The 16,991-nt window shown below is 43.2% G+C and overlaps 1 protein-coding gene across 4 annotated transcripts in view; it reads left to right on the plus strand.

Moving 5' to 3' along the window:
• The window catches only part of DAAM1 (dishevelled associated activator of morphogenesis 1), a 179,479-nt gene that overhangs the window by 51,334 nt on the left and 111,154 nt on the right, over nucleotides 1–16,991 (plus strand). For all 4 annotated transcript variants that reach the window (XM_033404675.2, XM_033404674.2, XM_004279297.4 and 1 more), the window contains exon 2: nucleotides 14,520–14,738. In XM_033404675.2, coding sequence (XP_033260566.1) covers nucleotides 14,556–14,738 — 183 coding nt within the window. In that variant the 5' untranslated portion in view covers nucleotides 14,520–14,555. The remainder of the gene's footprint in view (nucleotides 1–14,519; nucleotides 14,739–16,991) is intronic.

Here is a 16,991-nt window from a genome sequence, read left to right on the forward strand (position 1 = left end):
TGAATGTGTTAGATCTTTCCCTGTCAGTATCCATGGACCTAGCACATTCTTTGAAACCAGGCATAGGATTCTATAGCACTAGTTCTCAAACTTGCCTGCACATTGGAATCACCTGTGGAATTTGGAAAATTACCCAAGCCTGGGCCCTCAGTACTAGAGAGTCTTATATGATTGGTGTGATGTAAAGCCTGGTTATCAGAGTATGAGAACCAGTGTTTTACACTATCGGTGCCCCAACAGTTTTTAAAAGATTCCCGTTTTGAAGAACACTTAGATATTCTCTATTACAGATAATGAATCCTGTTTTCTTTCTATTACAATGTTGTAGTACACATTCTTGTTAATATATCTCTGTGCTCATGTGTAAGTATGTTGGTAGGTTAATTCCTAGATATGGAATCTAGGAATTCTTAGATGTGGGTCAATGGGCCAGTGCATTATAAGCAACAATAGATACTGCCAGGTTGCGATACAATTGATTCCCATCCACTGGTTATTAGATGGCCCATTGTGGGGCAGAGGGTTTTTTGCTGCCTTTTTTTTTTTTTTTAAACTGGTCTTCTGCCTCGCCTGCCTTGTTCCCACCCCGGTTATAAAAAAACTTTGTTCAGATTTTGGAGGGTTGTACATCTGAGTGCTTACGGAGGTTTCCAGCATGAAGGGAGATTGGGGAAATCTCACGTCAAAGCTTTATTTCTCTAGGTGTTTTTAGTACTGTGTCTTTGGAAATTAGTTTCATAGGCTGACAGGACAGTCCTGGCTTCACTTCTAATCATTAGAGGAATGTGCATCTCTTGCAGGGCTGGGTGGTTCTGATTTAAAAGCAGCAGCTCCCAGAGCCACATGAGACCTGAACAGGTGGAGGCCAGAGTGCCTCTTTACTGCCTTCTTTCTACAGCTGAACTTGCCTTCAACGGAAGCTTTTACTATCATCTTTCCATAAGCCTCTCTTGAAAAATTATTATGTAAGATTTATAGGTAGAATTTTTATGAAGGGTAGGGTGCCTCTTCCGAAGGGAGTTTCAGCTTTCATAATGTGACTCCATCGTCTGGTCCTAGTTGTTTCTGGGTGGCTGCTCTCTCTGCCTCTTGAGCAGGACTCATTAGGAACAGCCTGAGCATAGGTGTGGTGCTGGCCTTGCCCCAGCTGAGCCCCTCAGAGCAGCAGGGGTGTAGAGAGACTCGGCATCTATCTAGTAAACAGCTCACCACTCTGTAATTTGGAACCCAGGATCACCATGTACTTAGCTTTCCATAAACATTTTTCACGTCTCCAATGGCAAACCGTGGCTGTGTTCACACTTGTTCAGACTGCTCTTTCTGAGGCAAAACTGGGAAAGCCAGTTGGTAAAACCTTGCAGTAGGTTTTCTACCTTGGTGACCAATTCACAATTACTTTCCTGGGCAGACAAGATGCCTTCAGATGTCGAAAGGAGAATAATAAATAGATGAGATCACTGAGGAAAATGTGAAGGGGAATCAGGTCAGTGTTGCAAACGTCAGTGTCGTTGCAGTGGGTGTGCTCTGTGGTAGTTTTCGTGTAAGTGGTTGGATCGAAATATTAAACCTGTTGAATGCTTCAAAATATACAGGAAGGCTAAGTTTCTTTTTTAATGCCTTTTCCACACTGCCCCAAAACCCTCAAGAATTTCCCACAATTTGCAGATAAGCTGACTAACCTGCAGAGCCCCTGATTTAGTGGTGACAACTGCCCTATGGAGATTAAACCAGCCTCATTCCAGGAATTTGTTCTGCTGATACACACAGGAATGTCAGGGAAAGGAATCTGGTTAACATATTTCCACCAAACAGTAGCTAACAAATATAAATCCCCCTTCCAACATTTTTATGTAGTTCTCACTTCCCTTTGTAACGTCCACTTAAAATCTATCAAACACTTATAGAGGACTTCGGGGTGCTGAAGTCTTTTTTAAAGTCACTCACCAAAAAAAAGCGTTTGAGCTGGTATTTGAACCCAGGTCACGACTCCACGGCTGCCTGTCATATTATATCTGCTCATCCGTTTTTCCCTAACTGAAAAGCTACATTTGCCATGAAAAAGATGGGAGTTTCTTAACAGTTATCAGAGAGTGAGGCCGATTTTAACAAAGAACTTTTGTTCTACATGGTATTTTATTTTATTTTCTCCTGTTGCAATTGTAATAAAGTAATCTTGGCATAAAAGTAGTTAGAAGAACATGAAAAGACGAAGGTAATCAGTGAGTTTTAAAATTTGCATTCAGTAAACATGAAAACATATAAACCCTCTAAGCAAGTTTTTATTTCTTTATTTTCAGTCCAGAGACCTGTAGTTTCCCTACGATACCAGGAGACGGAGACGTTATTTTCCATGGAGGCGTGTGTAGAAATAGAAATTATACCTACTTGGCCTTGATAACATGTAATTATACTATTTGAGAAGGAGTAAGATTGAACAGCATCTGGTTTGGGGCTGTGAGGGTCAGCAGCAGTACTCACGTTTCCAGGGGACCACGTCTTATGGCCTCACTGGGGAGATAAGAAAAGAGTACTTGTACATTTTAGGACATCAGCCATCACCTGTAGTCTATGTGCTCTGGTCCTCTGCTGATAATATTACTGGGAGGATGCGTCGTGAGTCCTCGGCCTAGAGTGCCCCCCAGTTTATCTTTTCTAAATCACACTAAATTTTGCTTGAAGATTTGGAAAATATAGTTGTTCAAACCAAGTACAGTTGACCCTCGAACAACACGGGTTTGAACTGTGAAGGTCCACTTGTACCTGGAGTTTCCTCAACAGTAAATACTATAGCGCCACATGATCCACACTTGGTCGAATCCCCGTTTGCAGAACCGTGGATACGGGAGGAACCGAGTATGCAGTGGGCCAACTGTAAATTACACTCAGATTTTCTACTGTGTGGAGGATCAGAGCCCTTAACCCCCTTGTTGTTCAAGGGTCAACTGTATTTATCTGCTCACCCTCTTTTCTCTCAGAATTTGCCAGAATCATTTCAGTTAGGAGGTTCCAAAAAATGCCTAATACTATGTTTCTTTTTAGACAATGTCTTTTTAATGTCATTTGCATATTCTCTGTGGATGACACCAGAGGGTTGGCCGCTTGTTTGGGAAGGTCTGAAACCTTAAGTGCCTCAAGTGTGGTCATTTCGGTGGGGAGACCTTTTAAGACGCAGCACGTTAACCTGAAGTGGTGAAGACTCTGACCTTTAGGGCTTGTTTCAGTTGGATCACCAGAGGACCAGAGCATATAGACTACAGGTGATTGTAGATTGGTGGCAGTGTACCCTTTCTGAAAAGGGCTATTAGGTGATTCAGGAAAGTTGCATTCTTTTACATATTCGTTGAAGAACAAAACTTGGCCTCTTGGAAGAGTGAGAGCTTCCGATGTGACAAAGCTGGCTGTTTGAGTGGTAGCTTCTTATGTTTGTATAACCCCCAGTTATAGGGGGTTTGTCTCAGTTTGTCTTTAAAGACTCTGAGTGGGTCCCTTAGAGTCAGGGAGGTAGAAAACTCAGAGGGGGAAAATGATTTGCATTTCTTTCAGCGTGGGCTTAAATTTGTTTATTGACTTCCCTCACAGACTAGTAACAGGCCCTCTGGCGAGGTTGCGCTTTGTTTGGTGGGGAGCTCCAGTGACACTTGGTTTGGCTCTTCTCCCAGATGATCTAGACTAGATGTCCTGGCTTCCAGACTGGTTTCTGTCACGTGAACAGCACAAACTTCCTAACTCGAGATCTGTGTTATATTGGCTTTAGGGATTTATGCCCTAAACCCACGGCTAAAGTATTGAGTCATGACAGAATAGTCATTGCCAGCTTTTCAGGGTAGAGACCTGGAGGTCCCCTCCTTTGCTCTTTATGTGAAGAGGGGCTATTCTCTGGCAGGAGTCCATGGCTTGGGCCTGGAACAAGACTGTTGATTATGTGCTGGTTGAGGCTTGGTCTGGCTTGAGGGTGTGCATGCACTTCATTTGGGTTCCTTCCTCCCTTATCTCGGGAGGAAGTAGGGAAGGAAGGGGACTGGTTCTGGCTTCCACTTTGCATGCCCCCCCTCCCCCACAGTGATGCAGGCGGACCCAGAGGAGGGAGTGTGCTTTGCTTTTGCTGTGCTGCTTACACAGTGGAGAAGGAAGTGTTTTCAGCGTGGCAGAGGCTTATTTGAATGTTTGGATTTTGGTTTCCCCGTCCGTGGTGGGATGCCCTCATTGTTTTCTTCTTGTCTCAGAAAAGTCACTGGGTTGAGAGGATTGACTGCTGGGTGAATTTCCAGGAGCCACTCCAAGAAATGCCCTATTAGAACATCCTTTTGGGACCAAGCGTGTGGGAAGGGCTGTCCCTCCACTGGACTCACTGAGAAACGCCCTTTCCGTTTCCTGATGGAGAGGATGTTGAAACTTACGGGGAAAACACATTCCGTTTCAGACGTTTCTCCTACAGCCTTTAGACTGCAACCCATCATTTTTTAAAGCTCCAAATAGTATTTGGCATCTGGTGTTCTTGAAATGAAACCAGACATGAGGAATGTGAGATGGGAGAGAGATGGCCAAGGAAAGAAGCAAAGCAATTTTTTCCTTTCACATTCTTCTTGATAAGAGAATTTGGGTTAACATTAACATGTTGAAACCCAAGTCGTATGTCAGAGCCCTCTGCAAAATGTGAGGTAAACTGCAGCTCTGAAAACAATAGGTTCGCTAATTAAAACTGAGGGTTCTCTTAACCTTTCTCTTTAAAATTGCACTTGTGGCATAATTTTTTTTCTTGCCCTTCTTTTTATGTCTGTGACATTGTTTCAGAAATTCCAGAGACCATTTATAATAAACAATGACAATATTTTAGTGGTAAAATGATAACTGGAGAATTAAATGCAAAATACTATCTTGATTAAAATAATAGACGTGGAACTTGACATACATGGTGTCCACTGCGTTTCGTGTGTCCATGCAGAAATTCTCAACTGTTTAACCAAGTTGGTAGCAGGAAGGGACCACTGTCTCCTTCTTTCCCGTCCTTCAGCATGTAAGCTGTTGTTTCCCCCGTAACCACTTTGGTTAGAGGAAGACCTTGGTAACTTAGCCAGTGAGTGTATCCCTCAGCCATCTTATAAATGTGGCCATAAGTCCCTGATGAGCCAGCGAGACTGATGTACGTATCAGTGCAAATCTGTTTTGTCAACACGACCTTCCATTTTCCCCCATATGTTAGGTACTGCTCATGTGTAGCTTTGTGGAAAGCAAACTTTCCATATTACGTATGTGTTGTGACTTGGCATTATCAAAGGAAAAGTATTAAAGGGGGTTTTCTTGTGGACTGTTTCTGTTCTCTAGTTTTTTGTTTTTTTTTTTTTTTTTACTCATCATAATTGTAAACAACATTCCCGCAAATTTGGTCCTCATTTTTTGACTGTTATCACATTGAGACTCTTGTTTGTTTTGGTAAAGAGCAATACAAATGACTCGGACTTCGAGCTAGGCCACAGATGGATTAAATTTCTGATTCTTTGCTAAGCAAAATGCACCTGCTCCAGAATCTTAAGCAGCTTTTTAATTGCTTCCTTGTGCACGGCATAGCAATAGTCATCTGTAATGCTATAGGTGGATTGCTGTTTGGGTGTCCCAGAAGCACCTTCTCCCCTCTGCAGCAGGGCCAGAAGCTGAGATGAGAAGATGTGTTCTGGTTGAGGGCCCAGCTGTCCTGGTGGAATTAGTCCTTTCCCTCAGGCCGATCTGATTGAAAAGGGGGCCAAGATGTGGAAACATCGGCTGCTGGTTTCAGTAACTACACATTTCCTCTTCAGTGGCCAAAAGGACCAGCTTCACTGCTCCCTAAATGTCCCCACTAGGTGTGATCTCCCTAGTCTGTGAGTTTTCTTCACCTATTTCTCTAGCACCTAGCACTGAGTCTGGCCTATGGAGGCTCAGGTATGATAGCCGAGTAAGTGAATACATCTTGGGCGAAGTGTTCACTGAATGTAAGGAGGGGGGAAAATGTCTAAAAGATTCTATCAGTGGATTTGTTTCCAATGGAGTTTACTTGAGGATGGGTGGAAAAACCAAGTACCAGCCAGTTCGGCCAGAGAGAAATTTCTCACTGTAGGGAAGCTGCAGATACCGCCAGAATGAAGTCTGTTTGTGAGGCTACTGTCAGCATCAGAAATCTTGACAAGTGGCTAAAGAGCACTTGGCAATCTGATTGCCTTCAAATGTTTTGGCAGTTGTGAAAAACAGATCTACAGGCAACTGTGGGAAGAACGCCAAGTCGCACCACCCTGAAGTTCAGAGATGAGACCATCTGTTCACTTAGGCATTTGTGCTTTTGCATTCAACAGACATTTATTGCAAATATACTGTGTGCCAGGCACTGAATGAAACTTGGTCCCTGCCTTTAGGATCTCATAGTTTAGTGGGGGAAACAGACATGAATTTAAAAAAACACCCAAACCAAAAAAAGACTCAACTATGTATATGGTGCCGGGGGTGTGAAAAGAAATGTGTGACCATCTCTGGGACATTGAAGGGTCATAAAAGCAGCAGTATTGGAGTGTGGTCTTGACTGGTAAGTGGAAGATAGTCAGGTAAAGATGGAAAGGAGCACCTAGGCTGAGGGAACTGCAGAGGGATGGGCTCAGAGGTGCAACTACTGCTGTGGGCATGTGTGTATGGGGCGGGCACAGGGGTGCACAGCAGTTAAGGTGTGGGAGAAGACGGTAGAAAATAAAGGAGGGTCTTTATTTGGTCCAGGCTGGGAAGTTGGACCATATCCAGGAGACACTGCAGAGCCCAGTGACACAGTCGGATTTATGACGTGCTGAGAATAAATCCCAGATTCCTCACTCCGGTGTACAAGGCCCTGGGGTCTGGGCCCCTGCCCCCTGCAACCTCATCTCTCTTAACAACACTCCCATCACTCGCTGTGCTCCAGCCCCACTAGTCTTTCTCCCTGATTCAAATGTGCCGAGGTCCCCACCTGCCCTGGGCTGCTACACACACTCCTGCTGCCTGGAGTCCTCTTCCCTGACACTCTGCAGATCTCGTCCCATTTATGCATCAGTCTTCACTTTATATGCCCCCTCTCAGATCACACTATCTAAAGTAGCTGTCCCCTCCCACCAGCACCATCACCAGCATTTTCTTTCATTTTCTTCTTGCATCGCCTGTAACACTAACTAAAATCAGTAATTATGTTATAGTTTACTTGATTCTTTTACCTGCTTTCTTCAAATGAAATAAGCTCCCTAAAGACATATTCTCTTATTTTCAGCCTTTTTTCTTTAGTACCTAGCACAGTGTTTGGCACCTGATTGATAAACATTGGACACAATGAATTAAATGGATAAATGTGATGGACTAGGGCAGCTGTTGGCAGCCTTCAGCCCACGGGCCCACGTGGGCACACCACCTATTCTTGTATGTTCCATGAGCTAAGAATGATTTCCACATTTTTAAATGGTTTAAAATAAATATTTGTGACATGAGAAAGTTATATAAAATTCAATTTTAGTGTCACAAATAAAGTTTTATTGGCACACAGGCACACACCCTTGTTCACAGAAATGTCTTTCATGTTGTGGCAGACTTGAGCAGTTGTGATAGAGGCTTAATGGCCTACAAAGCCTGAGATATTCACTATCTGGGCCTTTTCAGAAAAGCTTTGTCAACCCCTAGACTGGGGTCAGGAAGAGGAGTTAAGAAGCTGTTGTAGTCATTCACATGAGAGATGAGAGGAGGCTGAACTAAGCAAGCAGGTTCTCTGACCTCTGCAAACCCCACTCCCAACAATTAGGCTGTTCTGAATAAACATCTCTTTGCCTTCACCAGCAAATCAAGTCTCTCGCAGATTACTCTTCTAATTGCCCCTCTCCCTGCCAAGTCTCCTCTTAAATCTCATGTGTCAAATGGGGATGATGGAAAGAAGTGATGGGTGTGAATGTGCTTCTAGAATCTTGTACACAGGCCGTTGTTGGGATCACTCGTTAGTGAAGTGCTAGAGCAGTTAAGAGAGCTGGCCAGAAGTGCCTACTGCCACTAAGGGGTCAAGTGAGATGATTACTTTTGCTTCCTGTTTTGGTCTATATCCAGGAAACTAGGCTCTGAACAGTGGAGCTCCAAGTAAGTGCGTTAAAAACGGTTGCTTGTTGGAAATCTCAAAGTTTTGCCGTCATCTACAGTTTAAGGATGGGCTTAGTGGAGGACCTTGTATTTGGGGTTCCACGGAAGAGCCAGAATAAAAACTTGGTCTTTGGGATTTACTGAGGCTTTTAAACACAAATCACCTATCAAAGGAAATATTTGTCCTTATTAAAATGATGTCAATTAGGTCCTTAAATGTAATAGGCCCTATATCTCATTACCCGTCTTAGAAATTAGCCAAGACCCCTTAGTATTCTTCTGTTTATAGAACTGTTGGCATATTTTTAAGACTTGAAAAATGCTTTGGACTGAATTTTCTTAGATCTTAATGTCTCCTCTGCTCCCCTCTTCTATACCGCCAGAACGTAGTATAACTTGTGTTTAAGCGAAACAACTTGTAAAATGCAAAAGTAAAGTAATTACTCTCTTTATTAGTTTCTCAAATACATTGATTACCCTCCTATATGTGTGAGGCACTGTGCAACACATGCCGTGGGCACTTTTCCCTATGGAGTTGACTCTTCAATGGGGGAAGAAAGACCCAGACCACAGATTACCGTACCTGTTGGCTGTGCATTGTAGAGGGTCTCAAAACGCTAAAAGGCCCAGATCATGTTCAGATGGGTGGGTAGGTTAGCAAGACTGTCTGCCAATGAACTTGAAGGCTGAGCACGGACCCTCCATGAGCTGGCCTTCGCCTGCTTTGTTTCCTTGACCTCATCTCCAAGCAGCCTGAACACTGCCTCCCCTGCCCCCTTCCACACACATGCATGTGCAGTCGGACCTTGACAGTAGCCTCTGAACAGTCTCTCTTCAGTTGACGGACCAGCAGTGGTAGGGTATGTGGGACACTTGAGTGGGAGGTGGTTCCTGCCCTGAGGACACACACCGGAGACAAACGTGAACAGTTATAGTTTAATGAGATAAGTCTTATCTCCCATCTCCTGGTGTACATCAGTGCCATTGCTGCCTACCTGCTGGTTAACAAAGTGCAAGAATTGTACACTTAGAGAAAGCCTTATAGCAATTTGACATTACTGAGATATTTGTACTGTATTTTACAAAAATATGTTTGTAACAGATTGGTGGGAAAACCGTCCTTCACCACAGTTTGAGAAGCTGGTGTGTAGATCACCATAACTTAGAAGTTTTTGATAGGAACAGTTTTGCGTACACGTTTCCCCCTCCTCTGTCACAGAAACAAATAATCATATAAAGTGTTTTTTAAAAATCTTATCTCGTTTTATTAATTGTGAAAGTAGTATTGTGAGAACAACTTGGAAAGTACAAGAGTTTTGGGGTTTTTTAAAAGTAATCCATACAGCTGACATGAGCTAAATGCTGCTTATATTTTAGTGTATTTCTCTTGTCCTTCTTTTCTGCCCATGTATCAATATATACATTTTTTTCATACATAAATGGAACATTGTGTACCTATTTTTTATTTCATATATCATAAGTATTTGCATGTCATTAAATATTCTTTTTAATTTTTTATTAAGTTATAGTTAATTTACCATATTATATTAGTTTCAGGGGTATAACATAGTGATTCAAAATTTTTGCAGATTATATTCCATTTATAGTTTTTATAAAATACTGGCTATATTCCCTGTGCTGTACGATATATCCTTGTATTAAATATTCTTTTTCAAAGGATTGCATGGTGGTCTATCATCTAGTTGTACCATAATTTATTTACCTTTTTCATATAGTTCTCTATTACTAACACCTATTTTATGCCCTTGTTTATTTGTTCTTATAGCTTTGTTCTTGCATCCCCTTGTTTCAAAGCTCTTATAGCTTTGAAAATTTTTATAAAAACACCTTTGATAGTGTCTCTGAATATATCCGTGGAATATATTTCCAGAAGTTGAAATTCTAGGTCAAAATTGTGACTATTTTAAGGGCTTAATAAATTGCCCTTCAGAAATGTTGAACCAAATTTCATCTACCACCAGCAGATGAGGCTTACTGCATTGAGTACTCTCAGGACTGGTACTGTCAGGGTGGGGACACTGTTGACAAAGATAAGGGCAGAAGAAATGAGTGGACCACCTGGATGGAAGATGTTGGGAGTGCAAGATATTTATGGGGCATGGAAAACGGTCTGTTGGCTAAGTGTAGGGTACTTTTAAGGAAATAGAAAAGACAGAAACAGTGAGTTGGAATTGGATTTGATAGCACACTGAAAGCCAATTTAGAATGGTGTTGGTAGGTTTTAAGTAGGGAGATGGGACTCTCCAGGGCTCAGCTACGGGAAGATGTTATACAGCACCACCTGTACCGTACCACCCCTCACTCCCCGTGTACTTGCCCCTTCCCAGCTCATGCCTTTGTTTGCACTGGTCCCTCTGCCTAGTGCCCTGCTTTCTAACATCTGTCAAAATTCCACACAAGCATCAGGGACCAGATTCTTCCCTACATAGTTCCTGCTTGATTACATAGCACTTAACTGTATAACATGTCATATTACTTTTGTAATAATTATTTGGTGCACTACTCTCTCCCCCCAGATTATAAGCTCCTAGTGACCCACTCCTTTCTGTATCCTTAGGTATCTACTATCACGCCTGGCATATAGTAGATATTAATACACATTTACCAAAGGAATCCCAGGTACTGCATATGTCTCATATGACCTTGCATAAGTATTCCTTAGGTCAGGATATGTATGCTTCAACAGAATGCGATATTGGTATCTCGGCTAAGTCTTTATCCCAGAGTCAGTTAGGTCATCACAGAGGGCTCCATGACCGATACCTTGCTCTTAATCTCTTTTCTCCCTTCCCAACTCAGGACTTCCAGTTGCTGGCTTTCGGAGGCCACTGTCCCTTAAAGTGAGTGGAGAGCTTGTCTCTAGGAGTGTTTGCGAAACATAGTTGTTTATGAGAATTTTTACCCGAGTTTGCATCATTACACAATCAAGAAACTGGTGACAGATTTTGGAACTGGATTCTCTGATTTGGAAGAGATGCTGAAAGTCCATAAGTTGGATTTTACTTATAAAAAACTTAAGAACAAGAACAAAGTTCAACGAAGCCATCCATTTCCTCACTATGCAGAATTAACCATTGTTAAATGTTGACACACTTGCTTCTGGTCTCTCTTCTGTGTGTATACTTTTATTTTTAAATGCATAAATGATGTATGGATACATTGTTCTTTAAAAATTTAAATCGTACAGATAAAGCTTAAAGACCCCTTGACTTTCATCCCCATGCCCCATAGTCTAAAATTTTTTTGAAGTAAAGTCCTTTGTTTAAATGAGACTATGTAAAAGTCTGCTGTTAAATATGTGAGTATCCCATGTACATGTGTCCCATGTACTGTCATGTGCTGGGGGCACAGCAATGAGCAATATATGCAGGGCCCCCGCCCCCATGAAATAATCACAGTGGATAATTTGAAATAGTGGTACTTGCCCTGAAGAACTTCAAACAGGGTAAAGGGATAGAGAGTGACTGAAGCATGGAACAGGACTGGGGCAGATACAGTGGTTGGGGATGGCTTTCTGAGAAAGTGAAATTCGTGCTGAGGCCTTAATGATGAAAAGAACCAGCCGTGCACAGATGTGGCCAGAACACGCCAGTCAAGGACATGGCTGATGCAAAGGCCCTGAGGCAGGACCCAGCATGGCCAGTGTAGTTGAAGTGCAGTGACCCATACGAAGAAAGCTACAGGGTGAGGTGGGGAGGCAGGCAGGAGCCAGATTGTGATGCCCTTGGAGGCTGTTGCCTGGCCTTTGCATGTTCTTATAATTGCAGTGAGTAACCTCAGGACGTTTTTATAAAATAAGATCGATACCTAATATATCAATATCCAAAAAAGTATAAAAGCAGAGCTGCTGGAATTGAAGCTGGAGTGGGAAGCTCAAGTCAACACTTGCTGAAAATCTCTAATCTCTCTCCCGTCTCCCATCTAAGAGTTGGGGTACCTTACGCACCTTAGGCATTTCTAACAGCTAACTTCAGTCTGAAGACAATGGAGCCAGGGACTCCTCACCTGCATCCTATCCCAATCACAGACATTAGAAAATTCTTCCTTATGTCTCCTTACAGCTTTACCCATTGTTTTGTTTTTTAATAAATTTATTTATTTAATTTATGGCTGCATTGGGTCTTCGTTGCTGCGTGCGGGCTTTCTCTAGTCGCAGAGAGTGGAGGCTACTCTTCGTTGCGGTGCGCGGGCTTCTCATTGCAGTGGCTTCTCTTGTTGCGGAGCACAGGCTCTAGGCGCGCGGGCTTCAGTAGTTGTGGCACGTGGGCTCAGGAGCTGTGGCACGCGGGCTCTAGAGTGCAGGCTCAGTAGTCGTGGCACACGGGCTTAGTTGCTCCGCAGCATGTGGGATCTTTCCGGACCAGGGCTCGAACCCCTGTCCCCTGCATTGGCAGGCGGATTCTTAACCACTGCACTACCAGGGAAGCCCTACCCATTGGTTTTAAATTCATCCTGGGGGGTGACACAGCTCTGACCCTGTTTCTATGGATTCGCCCATAGAAATCAATTCGAGGATAATTGCGGGCCTCTGCCTCCCCCTCAGGTCTTCTCTTCTGTTTCAGGAAGTGCCTGCCGTAGTGTTAGCCCCGTGTCTCAGCACGTGCTGTGTTTGTCAGGACGTGGACATTAATATATTGTCTGATCATCTGTTGTGCACTCTCTGTGGTGCTCAGAGGTCACTGTAGCTTCTCCATCAAAGTCATGTGCCCACAGCTCTAACGAATGAGTAGTCAAGACCCAACCACATCTGCTTTCTCTAATTTTTTTTTTTTTTTAAAGAGAGAAATGTAGGGGAGGCTTTTAAGTGTGACTGCCAGTTTCTGTGGGATAAATCCAGACTCCTCAGCCTGGGTTGCAGCTTCTCCACACCAGCCCTCCTCTCTACGCTGACTCCCCCTGGCTCCTCCCTGGAATTCACGCCCTTGTTCCTACCATCTTCCTGGCACAGATGTGGCTCTCCTCCTCTGCCCTTCCAGCTCACCAAGGGCCAATTCATAATCCACCTTTCTTTTTCCTTTCAATCCCATCTCTTTTTAAAAATTGACAATCTACAGAAGTTATACAGGAATATGCTCTCATCATAAAATAAATATATATATATATATATATATACATATATATATATATAATAAAAAGTGTGTTTCCTTTCTTGCCTTTTCCCCAACCCCTTCCTCTCTCAGAGTTAGGAAATTGCTGTGTATCTTTCTAGGCCTTTTGCTATGCAGTCCCATGTAAATTATTTAGGTTTTTGTATAAGATTGTTTTTAAAAGCCATTATGGCACGTGTTATACACATTATTCTTTGAGTTGCTTTTTTCACTTGACAGTATAACTTAGAAATTTTTCTAAGACAATACATGCAGTTGTAACTTAAAAAAAACTATGCAGTCATTAAAAATGTATTTTTATGGTAAAAATTCAAATTCAAAAGGGTATAAAGTGAAAAGGAGTAGTTCTCCCATCCCCTCTCTTTGAAAGTTACTGCTGATAACACTTCCTGACATATATTCATAAATGCTTTAAAACATGTAATCCTGTAGTATATAGTATACATATCACATAGTATCTTGAACATTTTTCCATATCTACATGCACAGATGCCTCGTTCTTTTTAGTGAGTGTGTAATGTTCCATTATGTGAATATACTATCATTTATTTAACCATCTCTCTATCAGTGAATTCATTTGATCTTTTCTGTTTGAAAATCTCGGACCCTTCTAGCTCGTGTTAAGTCACTCCTCCTTTGTTATGAATTTATTCAACACAATAAACATTAACTGAGTGTCTTCTGACTTCCTGGTGCTGTGCGGGGCACTAGGGCCACCAAGTTGCTTGATACACAGCCCCTTCCCCCTGCTTTGAGTTCTGCCAGTCTAATAGGAAGACACATTCCTAAGGAACTTTGACTGTGACATGAGCTGGAATGGATAGATATGTCTTAGCATATATATTATTAATTCTGCTTGGGGAAAGTAAAGGAGAAATTGCAATCTAACCCTAGAGGATAAGTAAGAGATCCTCTAGGTGGCAAGGAAGAGAAGGTCATTCTTGCAGGGGAGTAACAAGAACAATATGGGTTGGCAAGAAAGAGCACACGATGTGCAGAGAACGGCCCGGAGCCCAATGGGACTGGAGCATATGCCATGGCGTGAGGTGGCTGGAGTGTTACTGCTTGCTCAGCAGTGGGTCATAGGAAACACTGAACAAGTGCCTAGACGGGCATGTGCTCTCTGCCCACGTTGTCCCCTATGCCCTGCAGACGTTGCCTGCAGATGTTGGCTCCACTGACATTGCCTCTGGCTCACCAGGCTCTTTCTTGAATTGGTCTGACTTGAAAACTATATAAATCGTATCCATTTTTGTATTCTTAACATGTCATGTCCTCTTTTCGCAGAGTTTAATCGGTCAAGAAATAGAACAGAATTCAGCTATGGCCCCGAGGAAGAGAGGTGGACGGGGAATTTCATTCATCTTCTGCTGTTTCCGAAATAATGATCACCCAGAAATCACGTATCGGCTGCGAAATGATAGCAACTTTGCGCTTCAGACCATGGAGCCAGCATTACCCATGCCCCCTGTGGAGGAGCTGGACGTCATGTTCAGTGAACTTGTGGTGAGTCTCAGACTTCCATCCCAGGGGTAGTTGGGGCTATCCAGGAGGGAGGGGAGAGGATGTGGACAGTTTGGTTAGACACAGGCTTGCCTTTCTTCAGTGAAATGGCCCCCATCCGTCCCTTTGATCTGCACCCCCAACTGTCAGCACTGAGCCTGTGGAGAAGGAGAAAGAAAAGGTAGCATCAGTACATCAGAGGGCTTTGCTGGTGCTTTAAGTGGAGGGATTTAGACCTTTAGGTCTTCAGATATGTGGCACGACTGCTTCCTAAGTTGCCCTTTCTAATTCCTCCCCATCCCAACCTGAGATACTTGTGTGCACAAATATTTCCTTCATCTGCTTCACACCTGCTGGGATTACCCCATGCTTCCCGCCACTCCCAGTGTGTAGTAATAGTGTCTTTTAAAAAATTAGTCATACTATCCCTCCCGTCCTTGATCCTTGGATGAAAGACATTATTACTTCAGTAGAGTATAATTATTTAGCCTAATGATAGGACTGCAATAATAACTGTTGTGGGAAGCTTTTTGTAGATACTATCATATTTTAGAATCCACTATACTGAAGTGAGGGATGTATCTAGTGTAGGACCCATTCATCAAGAGATGTAGGTGCTCTCTTCAAGTTTCTGAAGCGCCTGTGAAGTAGTGTTCCTTTCCATTCTGTGTTCCGGAGGTTATTATGGTACAGTTAAGGGCACTGGCACGGGCATTAGGAAGACCTTGGTTCAAATTACTGCTCTGACTTTATTATCTGTATCAGTATGGAAAAAGCATATGACTTTTCCAAGCCTACATTCCGGAAAGCAGAAGAAAAAAAAAAAACCACCTTCTCCTAGGTTTGATGTAATGTTTAAATGAGAATAATGCAGAGTGGGCATGGCCCAAAGCCTGCCCCTTCTTAGGGGTTCAATAGACGTTACACGAGGGCTCTATCCTCCCTTGATCACCACTGGCATTTTGTAACGGAGTTAGTTCTAATCAGACCATTTATATTGTTCAACAGATACTAGAGACTGCTATCATTTTACATGAATCTTAGGTCAAAAAAGTAACGTAGGCTGTGTCATTGCCCTCAAGGGCTAATAACTGAACTGATTGTCACTCCAGCTTTGATGGACCAGGATTCACCTATAAGCTTCTCTTACGAGATAAGCCAAGAAGAGAGAGTACTATGAAGCTGATGTTTGAGTTCTGGCCTCCTCAGTGGATTAATGGGCTGATTACCAACCAAAATCGGTGGGGAAAAGAGATGACTCCTGGCAGCATGTTTACACTTGATGACGTTGAATATTTTCAGTGTTTCAGGCATCTCTCTCTACCCTCTCCCATTCCCACTGCATGCAGAACTCTGTTCTAGATGCTAGCAAGGAGATTCAAAACGGAAAACTAGAACCTGCTCCCAAAGAGCTGACAGTTTCAGTAGTATAACAAGAGGTATAATGCCACCAAAGGAAGAGGCACACACACCTCTGTGTAAATGTGTTTTGGGGTGTAGGACACAGTGATGAGGAGGGTGGTCAGGGAAGGCTTTCTGGAGGAGGTGAGTTGTGAGGAGGGATAGAAAGTGACAAGAGAAGTGGAGGGGATCATTGTTCATGGCCGTCTCGGTCATCTGCAGCTAGTTTATCCTGTGATAGCAAAATCTTAGTGGTTACAACAGCAGAGGCTTATCTCTTGCTGATGCTGCATGTCCAGTGTGAGTCAGCTGTGCTTCCGCTCTGTGCCATATTCTGCTCAGGACCAAGACCCAGGCCTGATGGAATAGGAAAGAGAGACATGGTGAACTGCTAGCAGGCTCTAAGCTTGTGCTTGGAAATGACACGTGTCACTTTAGCCCACATTTCCTTGGCTAATGCTGATCACACAGGGTAAGGACATATCATCCTTCTGTAGAGACTGGCACCACAAGTCACATGGCCAAGCCTGAGGTCATTGGGATGGGTGGAGGACACAGTCCTTTCCCAGGGATGGGCAGTGAATCATGTGTCAGGATGGCTATCAAGAAAGGCAGTAATGATGCACTGATGTGCTTGGTGTTATTGCCCAGTTAAAGTATTTTAAAGCCAAAAGTCAACCTAAGGAGACAGATATTGCTGAGAGATGAAGGCCTCCTCAGTGGTGGAGCTGGTGGGCAGAGCGAGTACCACTCAAAGCATCCACCTCCATTGTCCTTTCAGTTGTATTCTGTCAGCCTCCCAAAATGAGACCCAAGCCAGAGCCTTTGTGGTGGCAGCTCCATGTACATCTTGAA

This window comes from Orcinus orca, chromosome 2 (genome assembly GCF_937001465.1).
Source record: "Orcinus orca chromosome 2, mOrcOrc1.1, whole genome shotgun sequence".
Lineage (NCBI taxonomy): Eukaryota > Metazoa > Chordata > Mammalia > Artiodactyla > Delphinidae > Orcinus > Orcinus orca.